The 21,492-nt window shown below is 38.3% G+C and overlaps 3 protein-coding genes across 7 annotated transcripts; 1 reads left to right on the top strand and 2 right to left on the bottom strand.

Annotated features, from left to right (window-relative positions):
* Positions 1–1,401: 1,401 nt before the first annotated feature.
* LOC146665294 (patatin-like phospholipase domain-containing protein 2) lies at positions 1,402–6,556 on the top strand. Its single transcript, XM_085412891.1, has 9 exons — positions 1,402–1,736; positions 2,295–2,527; positions 2,615–2,680; positions 3,375–3,584; positions 3,669–3,729; positions 3,818–3,988; positions 4,746–4,887; positions 5,019–5,117; positions 5,333–6,556. The coding sequence occupies exons 1-9, from the start codon at positions 1,532–1,534 to the stop codon at positions 5,589–5,591; spliced, it is 1,446 nt and encodes a 481-aa protein (XP_085269017.1). The 5' UTR covers positions 1,402–1,531; the 3' UTR covers positions 5,592–6,556.
* On the bottom strand, positions 5,774–13,156 carry LOC146665293 (G/T mismatch-specific thymine DNA glycosylase-like). Of its 2 annotated transcripts, XM_085412889.1 has the most exons (11): positions 13,000–13,156; positions 12,306–12,380; positions 10,305–10,471; positions 9,321–9,607; positions 9,149–9,218; positions 8,755–8,890; positions 8,581–8,663; positions 8,396–8,490; positions 7,815–7,986; positions 7,317–7,469; positions 5,774–6,946 (listed from the first exon to the last, which is right to left on the bottom strand). In XM_085412889.1, the coding sequence occupies exons 2-11, from the start codon at positions 12,362–12,364 to the stop codon at positions 6,819–6,821; spliced, it is 1,350 nt and encodes a 449-aa protein (XP_085269015.1). In that variant the 5' UTR covers positions 12,365–12,380; positions 13,000–13,156; the 3' UTR covers positions 5,774–6,818. The 2 variants fall into 2 exon arrangements, with proteins under 2 accessions (XP_085269015.1, XP_085269016.1); XM_085412890.1 differs by lacking the exon at positions 12,306–12,380 and having other exon boundaries at positions 13,000–13,144.
* Positions 13,157–14,282: 1,126 nt separating this feature from the next.
* tdg.2 (thymine DNA glycosylase, tandem duplicate 2) lies at positions 14,283–21,283 on the bottom strand. Of its 4 annotated transcripts, none has more exons than XR_014912591.1 (10): positions 20,846–21,119; positions 19,589–19,938; positions 19,068–19,267; positions 18,874–18,943; positions 16,342–16,477; positions 16,159–16,241; positions 15,954–16,048; positions 15,697–15,868; positions 15,362–15,518; positions 14,283–14,892 (listed from the first exon to the last, which is right to left on the bottom strand). XR_014912591.1 is itself a non-coding variant. In XM_085412881.1 (10 exons), exons 2-10 carry the CDS (start codon positions 20,899–20,901, stop codon positions 15,412–15,414), a joined length of 1,269 nt encoding a protein of 422 aa, XP_085269007.1. In that variant the 5' UTR covers positions 20,902–20,913; positions 21,133–21,218; the 3' UTR covers positions 14,283–15,411. The 4 variants fall into 4 exon arrangements, 3 of the variants coding, with proteins under 3 accessions (XP_085269007.1, XP_085269008.1, XP_085269005.1); XM_085412881.1 differs by adding an exon at positions 21,133–21,218 and having other exon boundaries at positions 14,283–15,518; positions 20,846–20,913; XM_085412882.1 differs by lacking the exon at positions 20,846–21,119 and adding an exon at positions 21,133–21,283 and having other exon boundaries at positions 14,283–15,518.
* Positions 21,284–21,492: the final 209 nt, after the last annotated feature.

Below are 21,492 nucleotides of genomic sequence, written 5' to 3'. Positions count from 1 at the left end.
GCTGCCGGACACTGGCGCCACCGGGCCCAATAGGATATAATGAAAAAGAAAATCATTTATCTGTGTCATCATGCCTCAATGCCCTGTTTACAAGCTTAGATAAATCATCTCTTTCTTGCCTACAAACTATGCAAAATGGCATGGCCGGATTACCATGTTCTAGTAAGCAAGCTCACATTGCTCATTTTTTAAATTTAAAAGTATTGTATTTACGCTAAATAGAGAGGCTGTAGTCTATTTACCCCATCTTCTCCTTAAACACACTGCTATTGGCTCAGTCAGTTGTTCCTCACACATCACTGAACACTAAAGAGTGGACAGAGCCTTTCAGACACTGGCACTAAGGGCTTGAGATGGTCTCCTACTACAACTATACATACCTGACTCTGTGGACTCCTTTAAAATGCATTTGCAAACTTGTCTTTCATATGTATATATTCCTGCTATTTTCTATTGTGATTCTTCCAAGTTTTTATTTTGTTTATTCCGTAAACTTGTATGGCTCTTTGTGACTACATAGCTGTATAAGTGTTTTATCAATAAACTCCTAATATTTTACTTACATATGAGTATTTAATGTTTACTTGGCTTTCATTTGGATCCATTCTTCTCACACACAGCCATAATGCTCAAATTGGAGCTTTTGAGCATTAACAAACAAATGAACAGTTTGATGTAAGGTCCAAGTGTCAAGTAAATAAATAGAAAGGTGTGTGTGTGTGTGTGTGTGTGTGTGTGTGTGTGTGTGTGTGTGTGTGTGTGTGTGTGTGTGTGTGTGTGTGTGTGTGTGTGTGTGTGTGTGTGAGAGAGAGCTGGGGTGTATTACTGGAGCTGTAAAAGTAAATATGTATCTCATGGTATTTTTGATTTTGATGTTGTTGTTTTTTAAAATATCTATTATAGCTCTTGTAACCACATAAATATTTTTCAGATATAAACAATACAAATAAGCCAAATATTTGATTTGAACAAAGTCACACATTTATGTTCAATATTGGGGCAAATAAATAGAATCACTTTATTTATTTATTTTTTATTTATTTATTTTATTTATTTATTTTTTATTGTTTATTTATTTCACCTAATACAATGCTCATTGGCTAATATGATATAACACACACGTGTTTCTTGGATTTTTTTGTATCTCATAAATTATAGCCCTTCACAAACACCTACTAACCAGTCAGAATGGTCATGGCGTTTTCCCACTTGTGCCTCCCATATTTTTGTACACAGTGCGGAGTTGTGTAACTAATGAAAACTGTATCACATGTCATACAGCGGGCCAAATTACAGTTAGTGAGCAACTCCAGCTTGTTTTCTATTTTGAAACGTTTGAGCCTAGTAAGTTGTGCAATACCACACCATAGCCAGCTAAAACACTCCCCGTTTACATCTGACTGTAGTGCAGATAACGTAGGTCAAGTCAAACCTGGGAGGTTCCTAAATGCACCAGCTGAACTCTGAGACACGACTGACAAAATGACAATATTATAGATATCGTTCTGAGTTTTAATTAATCTTACAGTCAATGGAGAAACCAGGTAAGATGTTTAACTGGGTCGAGGAGTGGAACATCTCTTTTGCAGGCTGTGGATTCAGGAGCATTTACTACGTGGGAGCTTTGAGCTGTATCCTGGAGCGGGCTCCACAGCTGGTTCATGGTGCTTCTAAAATTTGTGGATCTTCCTCTGGGTGTCTCGTGGCTGCAGCTCTCACTGTTGGCATTCCCATTGGTGAGTCACATTTAATGTACACTGCAGATTACAGTTTGTCCAGCTCTTCAACAGTTTGTTTCTTAAAGAGAAATTAAAGAGGAATTCATAAATAAAATGTAACTCTTGGTATCATTCTCATACACAAAATTGACCAATAAAAATATGCAAGTTTATTTTATTTCTACATGCCTTGTTGAATATATGAAAACATTTTGTGTGACATAATTCATGTTTATTGCAATGCGTTGTATTTTTGTATGAAATTTTTGTCTTTTTTTCATTTGCACTTGAAGTACCCGTCCATTCATGAAGTTCAGGCATATCTCAAAACAAATGGTGTTGTATCTGACACTAGGCAGTGTATTTCATAAGTTCCTGACACACAAACAGCTGATACAACAGTGAGAGCAAATTCCATAGGTCGCACAGAATTCAAGGTCAAGTGAGCGGACTGTAGAGGAAAACAACTGCTGTGCAATAAAAAACAGACATGTGGATAATGCAATGATACATCATAATGTCACTGGTTCTCTACATTAGCCTGAACATTTGGTTCTGCTCCATTTTCTCCCTCAGAACAGTTGTGTGCTGATATTTTAACCACAGCGAAGGAGGCAAGAAAACACACCTTTGGAGTTTTCCACCCGACCTTCAGCCTGCTCCGGACAGTCAGGGACTCCCTGCTGGAAAAGCTTCCAGAAGATGCCCACCTCCGGGCTTCTGGAAGGCTCTGCGTGTCTCTCACCCGAATAGCTGATGGGAAAAATGTTTTGGTGTCCGAGTTTGCCAGCAGAGAGGAGCTCATTCAGGTTGATCAGATTGGTGACTTTACAGAAAAATTGTTGGGATCTTTTAGGCTTCTCTGTTCTAGTGATCTAACCTCTTTACCTTTGCAGGTTCTCATGTGCAGCTGTTTTTTCCCTGTTTACTGTGGTTTCATTCCACCTTCATACCATGGCATGGTCAGTAGAGCTTAACTTTTTTTTGTATGCTTTCTTTGCTTTTACTGGTCTTATTATTGAAATAAATGAGTAGAGATTTCTGTGCCATAGACCATAGAGAATGGGAAAGAAAAACCGCTTCAAAGCTACAGGAGCATTTTATTGCCAGATTTCAGAGGCAGGTAAATTTGGGAATCATAGAAGTGGAACGGGATATCATTCATATATCATATCAAATCCTTTCTCATCACGCCCTGTTGCAGTTGAGCGAAGACAACCATCTCAGCAGTCTCAGCAAGTTTCATAACATAACCTTACTAATCGGTCGGTGATGTTATGGTGGGCATGGCCATCTAATACAGTCTATGGCTTTCTTGGCTAAAAGACGCAATATCTGGAGGCTTTGTTACAGCCAAAGCTTTTAATTTTTTTCTCTGCTCACACGTTAATTTTAAACTCATTCAAGGTTTACATAAGGTAAGTGGCATAGAGCACACAGGTAAAGAGGCAAGCACACTTTAAATTATGATTGAGCATACAAACAGAGCACACAGCATACGTATGATCTTTATTTGAGAGTAGTAATCCACCTTTACTTTATAAATGCTATGGCTGCTTGGTATATGAGGACAGTTCGTGACATGTTTTTGTCACACTAGATCTACTTCGTCATCTCAGCTTGCCATCAATTTTGATCATTTTTCTTTCTTCTAAGCGCTACGTGGATGGAGCACTGAGCAACATGATGCCGTTGTCCGAGCAGAGAAACACCATCACCATGGCGCCATTCTCAGGAGAGAGTGACATTTGCCCCAGAGAAGGGTCATACAATTTCTTTGAAGTCCACTACGGAAACGTCAGCATTCAGGCCAACACAGGGAATGTATATCGAGTCTGTACATCCTTCCTCCCCCCCAGACTTGAGGTGGGTTCATGTTCAGAGCTCACGACTTTAAAGCAGTAGAGTGTACAGTAATGTTTAACTGTTTGTTTGTTTTTTGTGAGGCAGAAGCTGGCTGAGATATGCCACAACGGCTACATGGATGCTCTTTGTTTCCTGAGAGAGAAAGGTGAGATTTTTCCACCTTCATTTTCTTTAGCATTTCTGGTTTACACCATAAAGTTATATTAAAACATGTTATCAACCAACTGTCTCAGATCTGCTTACAGCACAAAATATTCACAGCAGTGCAGTGGTAGGAGCCAAATCTCCTTGCTGTGAGCAGACGAAGGAAGTGGGTCGTGCAGAAGAGAGGATGATGAAGTGTCACAAGGAAAACCATCTGGACCACAGAGTCATTGAGAACCTCCCAGTGGCTATCAAGAAAGGTAAGGAGGTCAAATGAGACGAGCTGATCATCAGATATACAGAAGTTTTTGTAAGACTTTATTTTAATTGAAAAAAAATGTCCTTGTAAGAGCGCTGGTTCAAATGGTAAAGAGGACACAGAAATGGAACAGGAAGAGTGTAATGATTTGGTATGAACATAAAACAATCATCTTTATGTTCGCCTTTCATGGCCATTGGTCCTGGATAAACCCCAGTGGAGGTGGTTGCATTGACTCACAAAACATCAGTTGTGGTGTACAAACCTAAACAAGGGGTCCTGAAAGCCTTTTCAAAGATTAACTTCTGACAGTTAATGACATTTAGTTAAATCGATTATATGTTAATGCTAACAAATTGAAAAAGTATTACATTAGGAGGGCATTACTTGCATCCACCATCTTGATACTGCTGTATTCTTCAAGGTAAGAAGATAGAGGAATCTAATGTAGCTCATATTTAAATAATCATAAAATATTTCTTTACAATATCCTCTCTGCTTTCAGTAAAATGGTAGGCTGTAACAGTCTTTCTGATCTATTCGGTGGATTTATATAGACTGCCAGGTCCACTGAGCAGCAGAATATGATGTAATCTTAAGATTTTAAACTAATGATTTAAATTTCCCATTTTATGTAAAATGTATTAAATTGAGGTTTAAATGAATGAACAGTGTCATTTATACCACACACTAGGTCTCTCACAGGTAGCATGACACATAATTTTATGTAATTTCCACCCTTTGTGTGTCTGTGTTAGTGCTATGTGAGGCATGCAGGGATAGTCATGACAGTAGCAGCTGGAGGCCGCATTACAGGGACTTCCTCACAATGAATTTGTTTACCCATCTACTTACCTTCCTCATCTTACCTGTTGAGCTGACCATCTTTTTTACCAAAAGGTAAAGTGTGAACTGTTTGATCTGAGAGTTCCCTAATATCCTATTCTCTACTGGGCTTTGGAATGAACTTGGGTTAACAACAGCAATTAGTACTTCAATTTCTTTCTTTTTTCTGTGTTTTACTGTGACAGCATGGTGTCATTCAGCTGTACAGCACTTTGCAGATTGTTACTGTGGTCTGCAGATTTCTACAAGCAGAAATGGAGTATTAGCAATGATAGCATCAACAGGTATGTGTACATAAAAATTCACAATTTTACCTCTTTAAAAAAAAAACTGATTTAACCTTAGGATTATTAAATCTCATTTTTGGCTTTCTTTACATATGCCGTGTCTTTGTCACTCCAACAAACTGTATCTGTTGCTAATATTATAAGGAGGTAACATTAATGAAAAGCTCATCCTTTGTGTGATTTTCAGTTTTTTTCCTCTTCATATTCTTCAGCGCATCTCAAGAGAATAACTGCATCTGCAGGTCATCTGGTTCAGACAGCAGGAATCAGAGAGGACGAGGCATAAATACACAAACTCTGAAATCAAAGATGACCTCAAATTCTAAAATGAATCTCTGCTGGGACACCAATGGCAACATGGACCTTATGCCCCCAGTCTCAACTAGAACTGCATCTGGCCAGGTGATGTTAAACACACCAGGGAAGGGACGTGTAATCAACCATAAAGAAAGTGGAAAAAAGATTGATTAAAGGAAACCAACAAAGGAAAACAAACAAACAAAAAAACTTCAGCATTTGCTGAACTTGTTGACATCTTATCAACACCATGAGTCTAATTGTAATGTACAACAGGAAAATAAAAGGAAGCCTTTTTCTTCGCAAAGATTGAACAATAGCTACCATGTGATATTGAAACAAAGGTAAAACAAAAGTATAGAAAAAGCATCATCAGTAAATTTTAATGGACAAATGAGTCATTCCGTGTGACTGATATAATCATAAACATAACATAATTCTACAATTCCTAAAGCAAAATAAAAATAAAATAAAACCCATTATATGTTTCGTAACACATTTAAAGGCTGGTGAGATGATGCCTCTGCAGGACCTCTGACATCGAGTCATCACTTTGCATCTCATCAGTTCATAGCACCATGAATGTAACATTTTAATGCTAACCAAGTCCTCCCTGCAAACAGAGGATCACACAAGCTCACACTGATCAGTCAAGTTTATAAAATAAAATTTCTGGAACTTATCTGCTGTTTAAACAGCAGATGTGAAAGTTCTCATTTACTGCATTGCAGTGCAGTGCAGTACAGTACAGTACAGTAAAAAGGCAAAACAAAGGTTTAAATGATGTGTGACTGTCTTTGAAAAGACAGTCACACATCATTAGCCACTTTCAGACAAGTATTAATTTGTATTCATCTTACAGCATCTTATCAATGGGCACCCCTGGTCACTCTGTTCTAAAAGTCAGAAGGGCAATCTTATTGGGCCAAACCTAGTAATATTTACGAATCACTTTAAGAAACAGACAGTATAAAAACTGGTGCTGAAGCACCTTAAACCAAAGGTCGGCATAATGATTCATGTGGTTGTCAAAAAAAATTCTCTGGAATAATGGTATGTGTGAAAAAAGCTCTGAGGAACATTACCATCACTTATGTCAGGACAGAGCACCATCGATGTTGAACGCACTGTGTCTGAAAGAGGCTACTGTCAAGTCCCTGATTTCACATATTTAAAAAGACTGCAGTGAAGACGATCATGCTGTATATGTTTACAAGATCACAAAGAATTAAAAAGGTGCAGAAAATATATTCTGCAAATTTTCTAAAAAGTCCACTATATGTTTTTTTTTAATATTCCACTCAGACACTAATTAAAAAGGAATTTTAAAACCTGACAAAAAAAGAGGTAAGAGCTAAGTTTGCTCAAGTCTCTGTGTGTAGCACAGGCAAGCCCTTTTCCTCATATGCTACCATCTTTTGGTCCGCTGCCTATGTCTGGAATCTGATCTGCAAAAGACTGGGTCATCCACTGTCCGTCTGGGAGCTGGCCATCAGCTGTTTGTGATACAGTCGCCTCCTGCGCTCCTTCTGGGGGTGGAGAACACAGAAACAGAAGCATTTTTCTATGCATGTAAGATGTGAACGAATGATGTCTGTAGCAAAGTTCATGCTCATGGTTACTCCAGCTCCTGGCCAGGATTGTGCCATCACTTTAAGACAAATTACATATGTCCGTGCAATTACATAACGCTACATTCACATCTGAGTAACAGACGGACTTATAAAAACTGAAATTTATACAAACTACACAGATTTATGCAAATCATACAAACTCAAGTGTCTCAACAGGTGGAGAATACAACTACCTGAAACTAGGAACCATAAGCGCCGAGGACTGTAGATGAATGTTAGGTGCATCCGAGCTCGCCCTCAGGCTCACCCTATCTGAATGACTTACCTGTATTTTCAGCAGATGAAAACGTGCAGTGACCGTTGCTCTGGCTTTCAGCTTGGCTTCCTTCAGGTCCTCTCTCGACATATGCTCCGCCATAGGCATCTTCATAACCAGGGTCGTATTGTTCTTCCTTTATTGCCAGCCTCTTGGCATCCTCTGTTGATATAAAAGGGGAAGAATTAACAAAATGCTTTAAAAAATTAATAAAATGGACAGGATATTAAATTAATGACTTCACTAATTTTAGTGGCTTTGAGGCATTTCTACAATATTAAAAGTAGGGAAAGTATCTATGGTAAATAACAGCGTAGTAGTTTTACTTTTTAAAAATTGAATTTTAATTAAAATTTCTAATTAAAGCCGCTGTAAAGGTACTTAGTGGTGAAATTCAGGTTAGACAGCCAAGTTACACATTTTTTTAAAAGAAAAAAACAAAACAAAACCCAAACACGCATACGCATGCACACACACACCCACCCACCCAGCCCTGGTCATGCTTACCCTTGGCCAGCTGAAGGTCAAACATGTAGTTGACCTCTTGGATCTCTGTGCTTCTTTGGACACCCTTCAGTTGGTCTCTGAGTTCTCTCAGTTTGATGTAGAAGTGGACTTTGTCCTGAGCACGAGGGAATTGGGCGCAACGAGCACTGGATGAAGGCATCAGAAACAAAGCCTGCAAAGAAGAAATAAACTCTTAAGTAAAGTCTTCAGAATGAAGTATCAGTTACTTTTAAGTATCACACTTGCAGTTCTTAATTTTCTAGTTGTCTATATTGATTTCCTTTGATATCAATATGTTGATCATATCACTTCTAACACAAAATATAAAGGCTTGCACATTCAATTTCGGGTCAGTTCCTATAATTACAAATTTAAGCCTTTATGAACAACATACTAGAAAAATTTTATTATTCTTAATATTATTTTCACACTTTGAACATTGTCTATTAAATTTATTGAATAAATACAAATAACAGATGAAAATATTTCTTAAATATTCTTGAAGAACAGCATGTATCTGTATCATTTCCACCAATATCTGAAGAAACTTTTAAAAACCTGACTGAAAACTGAGTTCTCACCACGTCACAGTCGGGGATCTTGTGTGGCTGCAAACCAAATTCGAGTTTTTGTGGTTTTTTACCAAACAGTTCTCTGCAGAACATTTCATAGATGCCTGTGGACAAAATAAGATAACTATTAGCTTAACTGACTTAAGCAAACTGTTTTATGGCAACTATTGCTCTTTGTTAGTAGGTGGGCTTACATTTTCCATTGAACACAGCAATAAGTGGCTTGTATTTTTTCAGCTTCTCCACAAGAATTTTGCCTCCTTCACGCAACTCTTTACTGGTGAGATGAAATGAAAGAAAAAGGTTTATGAAACCTATAAAATATTTATTTTCTAATATGATGACTGAAATCTTTTACAGTCATATACCTTGTAAGATCTTTGCTCCCTGGTGTTGCCCTGGCCACCATGTTGGTGAAGCCCATTTTATACTTAACAGGTAGGACGGTGTCATGCATGTGGTTGAGCTGCTCATCAGTAAATCCAGACAGAAACAAACACTTCCCTGAAATCAAAAAGTGACCAGGTGATTCAGCACCAAAGGCTAATAAATACGGACATTTTATTGAACCTGTGTACCCAGAAGAATTCCATACAGGAAGAGAATTTACAAACTTCACAGAGAAAGGACCAGGACATGTTTTATTCTGTAAGGTAAAAATCTGCACCACTGTGTCAGCAAATCAATAACCTTTCTGAAGCCTAAGATCCATTTTTATGTTACCACAAGACAACTCAAAATAATTACAGTATCATAACTTACAGAAATGATTTCCAGGACCTGGAAACCATCTTCCAATGAAAGCTGCCATCAGACCTGGATTGATACCAATCTGAAAGCAAACCGGTGAGGTTAGCCACGCTTATGTTCACATTATGGTCTAGCAGTGAACTAGACATAATATATAATTATCCAACTAAAAAGTGAATCTTACAATGACATAGTCTAGGTTGTAGTCCAGCAGGTCTGGTAGAGTCTTTTTCATGACCTCCTCCTCTGACATGCCCTTGAAGCGGTCTACTTTCCTCTTTACCTTCTTGAAAGTTTCATCAATCTTCTCCTGTTTCCCATCAGCCGGAGCTGCCTTTTTGGGCTTTGGACCTGGTTTTGCTTTAGGTGCATTTGGGTCTTTTGGTGGCTTTCGTGCCTTTGGGACTTTTGGTGGTGTGGGTGCCCCTGGTTCCTTGGGTTGAGCTGGTCTGCCTCTCTTTTTAGCTGGAGCTACAAGAATTGAGAAAACAAAAATAAAAAAAGATAAGAGACCATGATGTAAGTACTGTTGGAAGTCATTTGCTCTTGTGTGGTGTTAAACTGCAGTTTTGGCAGACTATTTCTATATATCATCATGCCCTAATATACAGCAAATAAATTCTATTAAAAAAAAACACCATATATAATGGTAAGACTGTCACACTAAACTAACATTAGATCCTAAACTGAGGATAAAGTGCAACAAGGGGAAAAAGTTTATAACCCGCAGTAGATTTTTCTTTGTGAACAGGCTGCGGTCAGCTGCCCTAGCAAAGCTTCCTCCTTCCTCCAACTTATCAATACATACTTTACACAACTGAGTTACTGACTACACAATATTCATGCTTTGGTTAATAAACTTACTTCCCTTGTCACTGTCTATGAGCAAAAGGAACTCTGAGCGACTGTAGGAAGGAGGAAGCCTTTAAAGCTGAGCACATCATGCTTAGGTGTAGCTCCAGCCAATTTACCTGCTCCTGCTGAACATCATGCAGCAGAAAACAAAACATAAAGGCCTAGTGCCCAGATAGGCAATTTAACTCATAATGTTTTGATGACCCCTATCAGACTAAATTACAGATTAACTGAAGGAATATCATTCCAGCCCATTTTAAACCCTGATCCTAACTTATAACTAGGTGTTAACACAATAAATATATCAAAGTACGTTTTGTCAAGTTGGTAGGTTCCAGCTGATCCATCACGGGTTCCGGATTAACCATGTTTGCCATAGCTGGCTCTCCAGCTTGATGCTCTGTATAGTGAAACTGATGTTCAGGAATGACGTCTGAATATTGAGCCTGGAGAGCTTGAAACTGCTGGGCAGACCGAACCCTGAGGTGGAGGAAATTTAGAAAAACAAAACAAAAGCACAAAATGGTTAAGTATTTTTACAACAATCAAGTTGGCTGTGTGAGATGCACTGTGGAGTTAAAACAGATGTTAGCTGGATTACATAAACTATGTGCTTTTTGTTTAGGTCTTTTTGTATTTAGCTGAGTGGTGATAAAACAGCAAACACATTGATTTTAATCATCTAATTACTAGAGATGGCAAAATACCACTTTTTTATGTCCGATACCGATATCATAAATTTGGATATCTGCCGATACCGATATGAGTCCGATATAGTGTTTTTTAATCAATAAAACTGTTTTTTTAATATCTTGCTGCATTTTGTATAAGTTCATACTCAAGTTAAAATAAACAACAACACTAAAGCTATTCTGTTATACCTGTATGTAAAAAATACACTGCCCACAAAATATTTCATAGTTCAGCAATACTGATCAATCAAATAAACTTAAACCTACTCCATCCTTCCTATTCTGGTATTTTAAAGAGTACTTAGCAGAAATATTAAGCAACCTAACTAATAGGGTTGCAAACTCCCAGCAAAAAAAAAAAAAAGGGAACCACCCCCCACCCTCCACCTCATGATGCTTAATCGACGTAATCAACTATAATTTGATGCAGTGTGAAAAAAAATGCACAGAAATAAATTATTTTTCAAGAATAATTAAATAGATTCAACACCTAGTGGGCCAAAAACAAACAAGAGAGACGGACTCGCGACAGAAAAGCCAATCAGCTGATCATTAATCAGTTTCACGATTGAAGTAGCATCAGGAGAGTGAGAGAGAAGAGGCAGTCGCTCCATATATCGGTTGTTAAGCTTAACGTGGGAATGCTTTACAAACATTCAGAGATGAACTTACACACTTGCTTTACTTCTCTCTGGGATAACTTCATCGGAGATGAAATGCCGGTTTGGTAGTGAGGCTACAAATACACACAGCCGCTCTATCACGTGAGCACACTGCTCCGACGTGCCTATGAGCCGAGTTACACCGTGTCGCAAGTTTTGTGAGGAGCTTTTTTTGATATTTAATGGATCGGATTACATTTTTTATTTCTCTCCGATCCAGTAATTTACGTCCGTATCTGACCGATACCAATACGTAATATCGGATTGGTTCACTTCTACTAATTACAAGATCCCACATGTTTAATTTCAAGCATTTCTGACAGTAGTGCAACTTCATAAACTATTTAGTATAGCACAAACAGATTAAATCTAATTAAAACTAAACAAAAACATCAACAGCCTTAGTGGTTCTGCTATAAAGCAGGTTTACTGTGAATTAAATCACTTCTAAATATAGTAGGTAGAGCAGAAAAACTGGCACCTGACTCTATACTCTTTTCAAAACATTTAATATATGTCCGATTCAACTGAACTTATGGTTTTTGCTTAAACTCCCCCCCCCCCCCCCCCCCAAAAAAAAACCCCTCTTGATTCTTGTGCCTGAAGAAAAGCAACAGCTTGAATATTAAAAAATCCTGTAAATGAACTGAAATGATTTTGACATCTCTGTGTTAGCAAATCAAACACAACCACATTTTTCCCCCAATTGTGTTCCACGTATCAGATCACATCATAAGAACACTGAGCTCTGATTAAAGAAAATATACACCTTTATAACAATTGTTCATGATCCCAAATGGCATATTATTAAAAATAATGATGTAAAAAACAATACAAAATGTCAAACGGGCAACTATGTGCACATGCTTTCATTTCATAGTATCACACTTTGCCAGTTAGAGGGCAGCTGACATAATCTGGGTCCAGTCTGGCCACACTGTGGTGAGGAGGAAGACTCACCACTGTTGAAGGTACTCCGGAGATACAACAGGCAGTGATCCATTCAGCTTTTCTTCCATCTTTTGGGTGGTTTGACTTTATTAAATAAATCAATACGGATGTTGAAGAAACACAGCTAGGTGATGTACATGTGGTTTAACATATAAGAGTTTGGCAGTACATGAAATTGAACGCATGTGACAGCATACTTTAGTCAGGCTGTGGAGTTGTACAAGACATAAACCAAAACACAAACACCAACAAAAGATAACTTAAATGGCCGTGATACATTAAAGTAAAGTCAAATTACTAATAGCCGAATAGATTTAGTATTTATAACAGTGGATATTTTAAATAGAGCATACAGTATACACCTGCTAAAATGTTTACCCTTTTCTTCCATGGCTATGCTAACTAACAAGCTAACATGAATTAAAACGGTTATACATTTCCTGTTTTAAAACAGGTTTAGAATACGGTGCAATGAGGTAAAAGTTCGCGTTTGTGGCTATCAATTCAGATAATGATGACTATTTGTGGTAATATAAATGCTAAGATTTAATGCTATTCAGTAGCCGTGCCACAAGTACAGCTAATGTTAGCCAACGGCTAGCCGGGCAGTTAACTTAGCATGGATGAATGGCTTCGCTTCCACTAAGACTTCTCCCCATGAAATTGTAAACAATTTCTTAATATTATTACACGTAAAACATACCTGTTGAGGGCACTGATGAAACACTTCTTTTAAGGTAAGATGGTTATTATTTTTCCATATATTCACACACTTCTATTCATAACATTTGAGGTGGAACAGATGCAACAAAGACATGACAATCCTGCTACTCAACTTTGACACCGGAACATCTTAAGGGTAAGATGTAGGGATGAATATGAAAACTGTTCGTTATTGTAATAGGGAAAAATAGCCCTATTGAATATTTTTGCATTATAAAATATTTTTTGATATGTTATTTTTATAAGCATATCGGAGAATAGTGTTTTTAATGCAAATTTGACGGTATAAATCGTTAGAAATGAAAACGACACGCCCCTATTTTCGGATTGGTATGAGCTGCTCGGTTTAAACTCCGTGAGGTTGCTGTCTATTGGTTGACATCAGTCCCTAATTTTGCAATTAGGTGCAGCATTTCTGTATTAAAATATTTTATTTACAACTAACAGTCCCACAGCTATGACAAAACAAGGAAAAATAAGAGGACAGTTTCATTGTTTTTACAGAATTAATTAGAAATGGTAAATGGTAAATGGTAAATGGCCTGTATTTGTATAGCGCTTTTCTAGTCCCTAAGGACCCCAAAGCGCTTTACACAACCTGTCATCCACCCATTCACACACACATTCACACACTGGTGATGGCAAGCTACAATGTAGCCACAGCCAAATGATAAGATGATTCATAACAATTCATAACAATAAAGTAGTAACAGCTCAGCTACCACTATTGCAGCATCTTATTACATCTTACAGGTTTAAAGACTACATTGACATACATTTCTTGTTTATTATTAGTTATTAATTATCTCCATTATTAAATTCATGCTGGATGCAAGAGTTATGCAAAAATCAGTAAATTTAGCCTGCTAAGACCTTGTTTTTAGGAGACTTGTATGCAAATTAACAGCGACTATCCCGCTTTTCAAAATGAGATTCATTATTCCCTTTAGAAGCCTAAACATTTTCACACTCAAGTGTTTTTAAAGACCAGTGCAAAATAAAAATGCAAAATTCTCACAAAATCATGAATCAGGTATTTTGATGCAAGTATTTCATTCAAGGCTTTCAAGAAGCATGAGAGAAACTCTAAATAATGAAATGCTCCTGTTCTCATCAAGCTTTGAAAATATGTTTTTTTAACTCAAAAATAAGCATTATTCAGTCTTTATGAATGCTTGACTGTGTTTCTTTTCCTATAGGTTATAACACATTTATAGCTTCTCATGATAACTCAAACAATCAGAGAATAGAAACACGCCAGCGTTAATTTACAGATTTAATAACTCTGCACTTACACATTAGAAATTCCAGAGTATACAGTCAATAAATCAAAAAAATACAAGTCTATGAAAATACAAAATAAGTCACTGGAAACATGTTTAATAAAAATTCAATAAATAGTATTTAAAAAACAATAACACCAAAAACATGCACATGTGTGAGTGCTGTGGGGGCTTTTCTGTTTTGTGCGTGACACTGTCTGGGGAACAGAGGTCTTCTTCTCTCACAGTGTTACTTCTCATCCTTGGTGAGGCTACTAGGTCAGCTGGTATTTGGTATCTGTTGAGCAAATGTCCCGAGGTGTTACACATCATTATAAGCTGATGAGCATATAATGTGGATGGGCCTTTATGTGTGGGGTTTACATGTTTTCGCCATGCTCGCATTGGGTTCTCTTATGGTACTCCAGCTTCCTTTCACAGTCCAAACACAGACAAGGGTTAGGTTGAAAGAAAACTCTTATTTGGCCCTAGGTGGGAATTTGAGCATGAAAGTTTGTCTGTCTCTAGACCTGTGATTTACTGGCGACCTGTCCGAGGTGTACCCCGCCTTTTTCGCTGTGACTGGGATAGACTCCAGCCCCCTTCCAACCCTAAATTGGATAAGCAGAAAAAAAAAAAAAAACAACAACCAATGGATGGATGGACACGTAAGCTACTTTTGATAGAATAAACACACAGATTAAACAATCTCAAGTTGTCAAGTTTCATGTGTTTTATGTCATTTGCTCCAAACTGTTTAATCCAGTGGTTCTCAAGCTGTGGGGCAGACCCCACTGATGGAGCACAGAGCTACTGCAGGTGGGATGTGGTTCCAGAGTAAAACCGTGAAGGGAAACTACACTGTATGAGTATTATTCTCTTTAGGTAAAAGAAACAAACAAAAGTTCACTAATGCTAATGTGCCAACCTTTATTTTACTAAAATTCACACTTGGATTTTTTTTTCTTTTTCTGAAAGGAAGTGCCAGAAGAAGTACATAAAAATCTCCTTAGATTTTTATATAAAAGTTGTTTAGTTGTCCCATTTCATCAACTTCCGACTACATGATAACTACACTACCTGAGTGCTCCAGTAGGCAGGCTTGTTTTTTCTCCTCCCCTGAATCTCTTTTATTTCGAGGAGTTGTTGCTGTGCCTGGTTTCTTCATGCAGTGCACTACAGCTTTCATACTCTGGATCTAGCTGCTCCTCTTTGATTGCAATCCTTTTAGCATCCTCTGCAGAACAAAAACATCAGCAGGGAGTCAATGATTTATTTAAGACAAATAAATCTGTGAAAATTGAAAAGACGCACATCTTTTTAAGCAGGTCCCTTTCTGAATTTAACTGAGATAAAGACGGAATAGCAATCGAATGCCTCATGTTTCAGCTGTACTGTGCAGCTGTGATATTTACCTTTAGCTAGCTGCAGGTCAAAAGAGTACTCTGTCTCTTCCACCTCACGGCTCGGTGCCAGGCCTTTCATCTGGTCTCTCAGTTCCTTCAGCTTGATGTAAAAATGCACCTTATCTTGTGCACGAGGAAACTGAGCACAGCGGGGGCTCGATGACGGCATCAAGTAGCACACCTGAAAAGAACATCAAATGCTATGAAGTCTGTTGTTTGTATAGCTGAGCAGATTTATGTTGAAATCATTTCCTGTTTCCACCTACCGTTTCAGTTTCGGGAATTTTGTACGGCTGTAGTCCAAACTCAAGGTTCTTGGCCTTCACACCAAAGGTTTCTTTGCAGAAGATTTCATAAATACCTGTGAAATTTACACAAAAATACCTTCAAAAAATAAAATCAATCAGCTAGTGCTAGTATCAAAACACTTCAACAAAAATGGAAAAAAGAAAATTGTTTGCATCATTTTACCTTTTCCATTAAACGCTGCTATTAATGGCTTGTATTTTTGTAGCTTCTCAAGTAACTGTCGGCCTCCTTCACGGATCTCCTTACTAGGACCAAAAAAAAAAAAAAAAAAAAGAGGACAAATTTTATTTTAAGTTACAAACTGTCTGTTTTGCATTTAGTTGTAGTCGCTTTAGTTAACTTTACCTGGAGAGATCCTTGCTGCCAGGTGTGGTCCTTTCTACCATATTGGTAAAGCCGATGCTGTATTTCTCTGGCAGGCTCTGGTCATGCATGTAGTTAAGTTGCTGGTCAGTTAGACCTGACAGAAACAGACATTTCCCTGGACAGAAAAGAGGAGCTGAGTATAAAAACAACCAAGTGGCCGTCTAGCACAACACTGGACTCAAACCAGCTTTTTTCCTCCTGATTAATCATGTTTTCCAGTTGTAGAAGCTCTAAATTTACAGAACTGTTATCAGCAGACATTGCTATTTTTTTTGTTTTTGTTTGTTTGTTTGTTTGTTTTTTATACCATATGATCATAGCTGATCAACACTACTTTGTAAGGCAATAAGCCTGCAGAACAAGCATGGAGCTACTTCAGGTGAGATATATAAATATATTTATTTTAAAGTAATGATCCATGTTGATATTTTACATCCTGAAGTTGAAATAAGCAACAGAAAATTTTATAGCTAATATTTCTAAGTAGCTACATCTAAAAATGTCTTGATGCATGCTCAATCATCCAGGTAAGTAAATCGACAAAAGTTGATTCTGTTCATCTGGACGTAGCGTTTTCAGTCGGAGAAAGTGCATCCCAGTCACGGAAGCGTTGGATGTAGTCTGTAAGAGATTACAGGATGCCCCCAACCTCAGCAACAAAACCACTCTCGGCATCGACCAAGTGTGTTTGCTTTTGGAACTTTGTCTTAATTCCACCTATTTTACATACAAGGGTCAGTTCTACTGGCAGAAACATGGGTGTGCCATGGGCTCCCCAGTTTCACCCATCGTGGCCAATTTGTACATGCTATCCTACCCTGGAACACCACCAAGTCATTGGTTCAGATATGTGGATGACACCTGGGTGAAAATCAAATCTCAGGATGTACCACAATTCATGGATCACATTAATTCAGTGGACCAACACATCAAATTCACCAGGGAGGATATGAAAAGTGGCAATTTTCTTCTTAGACTGTGAGACTGCATTTCGTTGCCTTGTACTTGTGACGTGTGCAATGAGAATAAAGTTGAATTCTATTCTATTCTATTCTATTTCCATCAGTAATGGGGGACATCTAAAAGCTGATGTGTACTGTAAACCTACGCACATGGATCAGTATTTAAGGTTTGACTCTCATCATCCACTGGAGCATAAACTGGGTGCCATCAGGACACTGCAAACAGAGCAAACACCATCCCCACTGACACAGCGGCCAGGGAAGCAGAAGAACATCACATCAAGAAGGCCCTGAGTAAATGTGGTTATCCCAGCTGGACATTTGTCAAAGCTGAGAAGGCGCCTAAAAAAAAGCTCCAGCCGATCTAGGAGAGAAGGACAACTGCAGCCTAAGCAAAAACCTGTAGTGATCTCGTACGTGTCAGGAGTATCGGAACAACTGAGACGCATTTTTTCTAAACACCATGTCTCTGTGGCTTTTAACCCCAAAACATGCTGTGCCAAAAATTGGTCCCCCCCCCAAGGATCGGGTCCCCCGACACAAACAGAGTAACATAGCGTATGCTGTTAAGTGGCAGGAGGATTGCCAGGATTTATACATCAGGGAAAACAAACAACCTCTGGCGAAGTGGATGGCACAACACAGAAGAGCTAACTCGTCAGGCCAGGACTCTGTAGTCTATTTACACCTACAGGCCAGTGGACACTCTTTCAATGATGAGGATGCACACATCCTGAACAGGGAGGAACGCTGGTTTGAGCACGGAGTCAAGGAGGCCATTTACGTGAAAAGGGAAAGACCATCTCTGAATCGAGGAGGGGGCCTAAGGGTACATCTTTCGCCAATTTACAATGCTGTGATTGCAGACATTCCCCAACTCTCTGTGAATGGTACTCATGACCATTGATCACTGGTCTTTGATCACTGAGCTTTGATCAATGGTTGTTGATCAGTGGTCACGAGAATTTGCATATTAATGATCAAGGAACCAACCTCCCAGCCCATTGTTCATTCAGTGGTGCTAGTTTCAGTCATTATACAAATGTACTTTTTATAAGATTGTTGAAACCTGCAGTCAGCTGAGACTGAAGAAGTCACCTAGATGAGTGGTAAAACGTCTCTTTCACTGAAAACGCAACATCCAGATGAACGTCCAGAATCAACTTTTGGGGATACATCTAAAAACTTCAAGGACACTCCCTTATTCTGAAAAACCTACCTAGCAAATCCTAATACTCTATGGGGGATACATCAGAAATAGTGTTGCATAAATGTTTTGCTGACTCTTTAAACATCAATATTCACCTTTGAAAAGCTCTTTAAAATTTGATGTATTCTGTTGCCTGCATTCAAACCTGACAAGTTACAACATTCAGCTGCATTTCATCATCATATTGGCATCTTGGCCACCTTTAAGGTCTCTTAGAACAAGCCTTAGCTATAAAACAATAGTGACAATGCACCCAGAGTGGGTCAAACAGGGTAGAACTGAAAATGAACACTGGCTCATATTTATTATAGTCGGTAATGAAACTGAATTTAAACGTACAGAAATGGTTCCCTGGGTTTGGGTAATGATGTCCTTTGTAAGCTGACAATAGGCCTGGATTAATTCCAATCTGAGGAGAGACACAAAATAATTAAAGACCTAAAGACTGCAAGTTGGCCATGTCACAAACCTAAATCACAATTAGAACAAAAAACAAAAACACAGAACAAAACTGGAAATACAAAATAACTCACTATCAAAATGTCGAGATTGTAGGTAATCACATCTGGCAGTGTTTTAGCCATAACTTCAGCCACTGACATGCCGTTGAAGCGGTTGAGAGCTCTCTTGGCTTTTTTGGCAGCCTCAACCTCGTCGTCCTCCTCACGTGTCTCACCATCCTCCGCTTGCTGTTTCGGAGGTCGACCTCTCTTCTTCTTCACTGGTGTCACGTCTAAGAAAGAAGAGGAATTTATTGAGTACTGAATCAAAAACAAACAAATAAAAAAAAGACAATTAAAATACAGGCGACAGGATCTCAGAGAACGTATATTGAACAACCTATTGAGGAATTTTGATTTGTATTTTATGATGTCTTTTGTCTGGTTCATATGCAGCTCATTCCTTTAAACTGTAGTTAAATGTCTCCAAATTATTCTATGGGAAACAGAAGGCAAAAGTAGTTTTTTGTACAAATGGCAGCACACATATTTAAAATACATCAGATCTGAAACTTCTTGGGAAGAACTACTGTGATTGTAGCATCTTCCATTACCTTTAGGTGGACCTGAAGGCTGGTGCTGAATACTTGGCCCGTGCTGCTGTGTATGCTGTGTGTGTTGAGCATGCTGTATGTGTTGTGTATGTTGATGCCGTGGGTGGTGCAGGAGTGCAAGATCTGGGTGCTGCTGGTGCTCTCTGATGTTCTGCTGAGACACCTGCTCCGGGTAATGATTTGGGGCTGGAAGGTAGTTCGTGTAAAAAGGTTCCTGATAAAAATTTGGATCCCGGTGAACAGATAGCTCGGCCATGACAGGCTCATCCACGGGACCTTCAGTGTAATGGTCCATGCTGGGATAGGGTGCCACATGCTGTACCTCAGGGTACTGCTGGCTGGACTGGTACCTAGTAGAGATGAGGGCGTGAAGAAGTTAAGCAAAAAAAGAAAAGAAAAAAAAGGGACATGAAACAGGATCCAGGTACATCAGGAAAATGTGGTGTGTGGAGAAGTGGGTGAATAAAACTTAAACACAGGACACAATACTTGCAAAAACACATGCGCTGACATCCACTAGTTCATATTTTCTGCATTTCATTTACTGTTTTTTATGTAAAACAGGCACCTCAATTATTGTTCATTGCTTTTATCTACTTTACTGATCATTTCTGATGATGCAACCTACAAAAACTAACCTTTTTGCACCTCTAATTGTGTATTTTTACAATAATCACAAGGTTGACTAGAATGGAATGAAGATACTTTTGCAGAATATGACGATACAAAGACAAACAGAGGCCAAATGTGTAAACTATTCATTTTAACCTTGCGTGAACTGACGTGACTCTCTACAGGTGACAAAGTTTACAAGTGCAGTTAAAAAAAGGCCTGTAGCAAACAAAGGTGTAATAAATGCTGGATAATGCGCTGGTATGTTAAAAATGTAAGAAAAAATATTTTAAATTAGTCAGACAAACATAACAGAATATATCAAGATATTCAGATTGTACAAGTATTGTTTTTCTTTTGCATGCCTAAATTTAAATCCAGAGTATTTCTGTTTCATATTATTCCTACATAATTACCCCTACTTCCCTTTAATCAGGAATCATGGATTACGGTAGTCAATTATCCTTCACAATTACACTTATCAGTTGCTACAATCCTAAATATAAAGTATACAAATGTGTAGGCTATGATGTCGAGTGTCAAATGACATTTATTTTCCTCCATCATGCATGAAAATGAAAACGAGTCGAGGAGATAACATGACAAGTTTCCCCAGACCTCCTGCCACCTCCAACACCAACTCACCACTGCTGAAAATAATCCGAGGGAACCGTCAGTGAAGTAAACTGGTTTTCTTCCATCTTAACTGTTGACTTATTTGAATACATTAACATTTATTCTGCTGCCAAACTCATGGATAAACATGAGAAATGTAAGCGGTAAAGCGCACACAGTAGCTTGTTGGCACAAAGGCAGATGCTACAGGAAGGTTTAGCTAACAGCAAACTGACGAGATTTCGAAGTTCTACAGTTGTTTTAAAAACGCAATTTAATATTAACAAACATAAATGTAAATGGGTAAAGTAACATACCTGTCATACATTTCTTTAGCTTTCAAATAAGGAAATAGGGACTGGGAGTCTTCCCAAAACAAAGACCATTTAAACGCTCAACATTTCGATTTGATCCGGTTGGCTGAAATGCTTACCGCCGCCTTGTGGTCACTGTGCGTACTGCAGGGATCGGATTTCGACGAGTATTTTAAATGCATCGGTGACGTCATATAATCGATAGAAAACTAAGAAGAACATTGCAGATCATTTAGAACTGTATTCGTGAAATCTGACACATAACACTTATTATAGAGCCTTGTACTAAAACTTTGCGAGATAACGCAAGCTACCGCTAAGCGGCGACAGACGGCACTTATCGCCGTGTATCAATACGAGTTT

This window comes from Rhamphochromis longiceps, linkage group LG7, assembly GCF_057381845.1.
Source record: "Rhamphochromis longiceps isolate RC_006_pf linkage group LG7, R_longiceps_female_GT1.1, whole genome shotgun sequence".
Classification (NCBI taxonomy): Eukaryota; Metazoa; Chordata; class Actinopteri; order Cichliformes; family Cichlidae; genus Rhamphochromis; species Rhamphochromis longiceps.
The sequence above is the reverse complement of the archived record's forward strand: the minus strand, read 5'-3'. Positions and strand labels throughout refer to the sequence as shown.

What these genes read in the sequence shown, in the direction of transcription:
- LOC146665294 (XM_085412891.1), top strand. Translation starts at nt 1,532, where the DNA reads ATGGAGAAACCAGGTAAGATGTTTAACTGGGTCGAGGAGTGGAACATC. An exon ending in CACCTTCATACCATGGCATG is followed by an intron (nt 2,681 to 3,374) that starts GTCAGTAGAGCT and finishes CTTTCTTCTAAG; the next exon opens with CGCTACGTGGATGGAGCACT. An exon ending in ACCATCTTTTTTACCAAAAG is followed by an intron (nt 4,888 to 5,018) that starts GTAAAGTGTGAA and finishes TTACTGTGACAG; the next exon opens with CATGGTGTCATTCAGCTGTA.
- LOC146665293 (XM_085412889.1), bottom strand. Translation starts at nt 12,364, where the DNA reads ATGGAAGAAAAGCTGAATGGATCACTGCCTGTTGTATCTCCGGAGTAC. An exon ending in CCGGAGTACCTTCAACAGTG is followed by an intron (nt 10,472 to 12,305) that starts GTGAGTCTTCCT and finishes CCTCCACCTCAG; the next exon opens with GGTTCGGTCTGCCCAGCAGT. An exon ending in TGACCTTCAGCTGGCCAAGG is followed by an intron (nt 7,470 to 7,814) that starts GTAAGCATGACC and finishes TTATATCAACAG; the next exon opens with AGGATGCCAAGAGGCTGGCA.
- tdg.2 (XM_085412879.1), bottom strand. Translation starts at nt 20,934, where the DNA reads ATGTTAATGTATTCAAATAAGTCAACAGTTAAGATGGAAGAAAACCAG. An exon ending in AAACCCAGGGAACCATTTCT is followed by an intron (nt 16,478 to 18,873) that starts GTACGTTTAAAT and finishes TTTTCTGTCCAG; the next exon opens with GGAAATGTCTGTTTCTGTCA. An exon ending in AAATTCCCGAAACTGAAACG is followed by an intron (nt 15,869 to 15,953) that starts GTAGGTGGAAAC and finishes TGTTCTTTTCAG; the next exon opens with GTGTGCTACTTGATGCCGTC.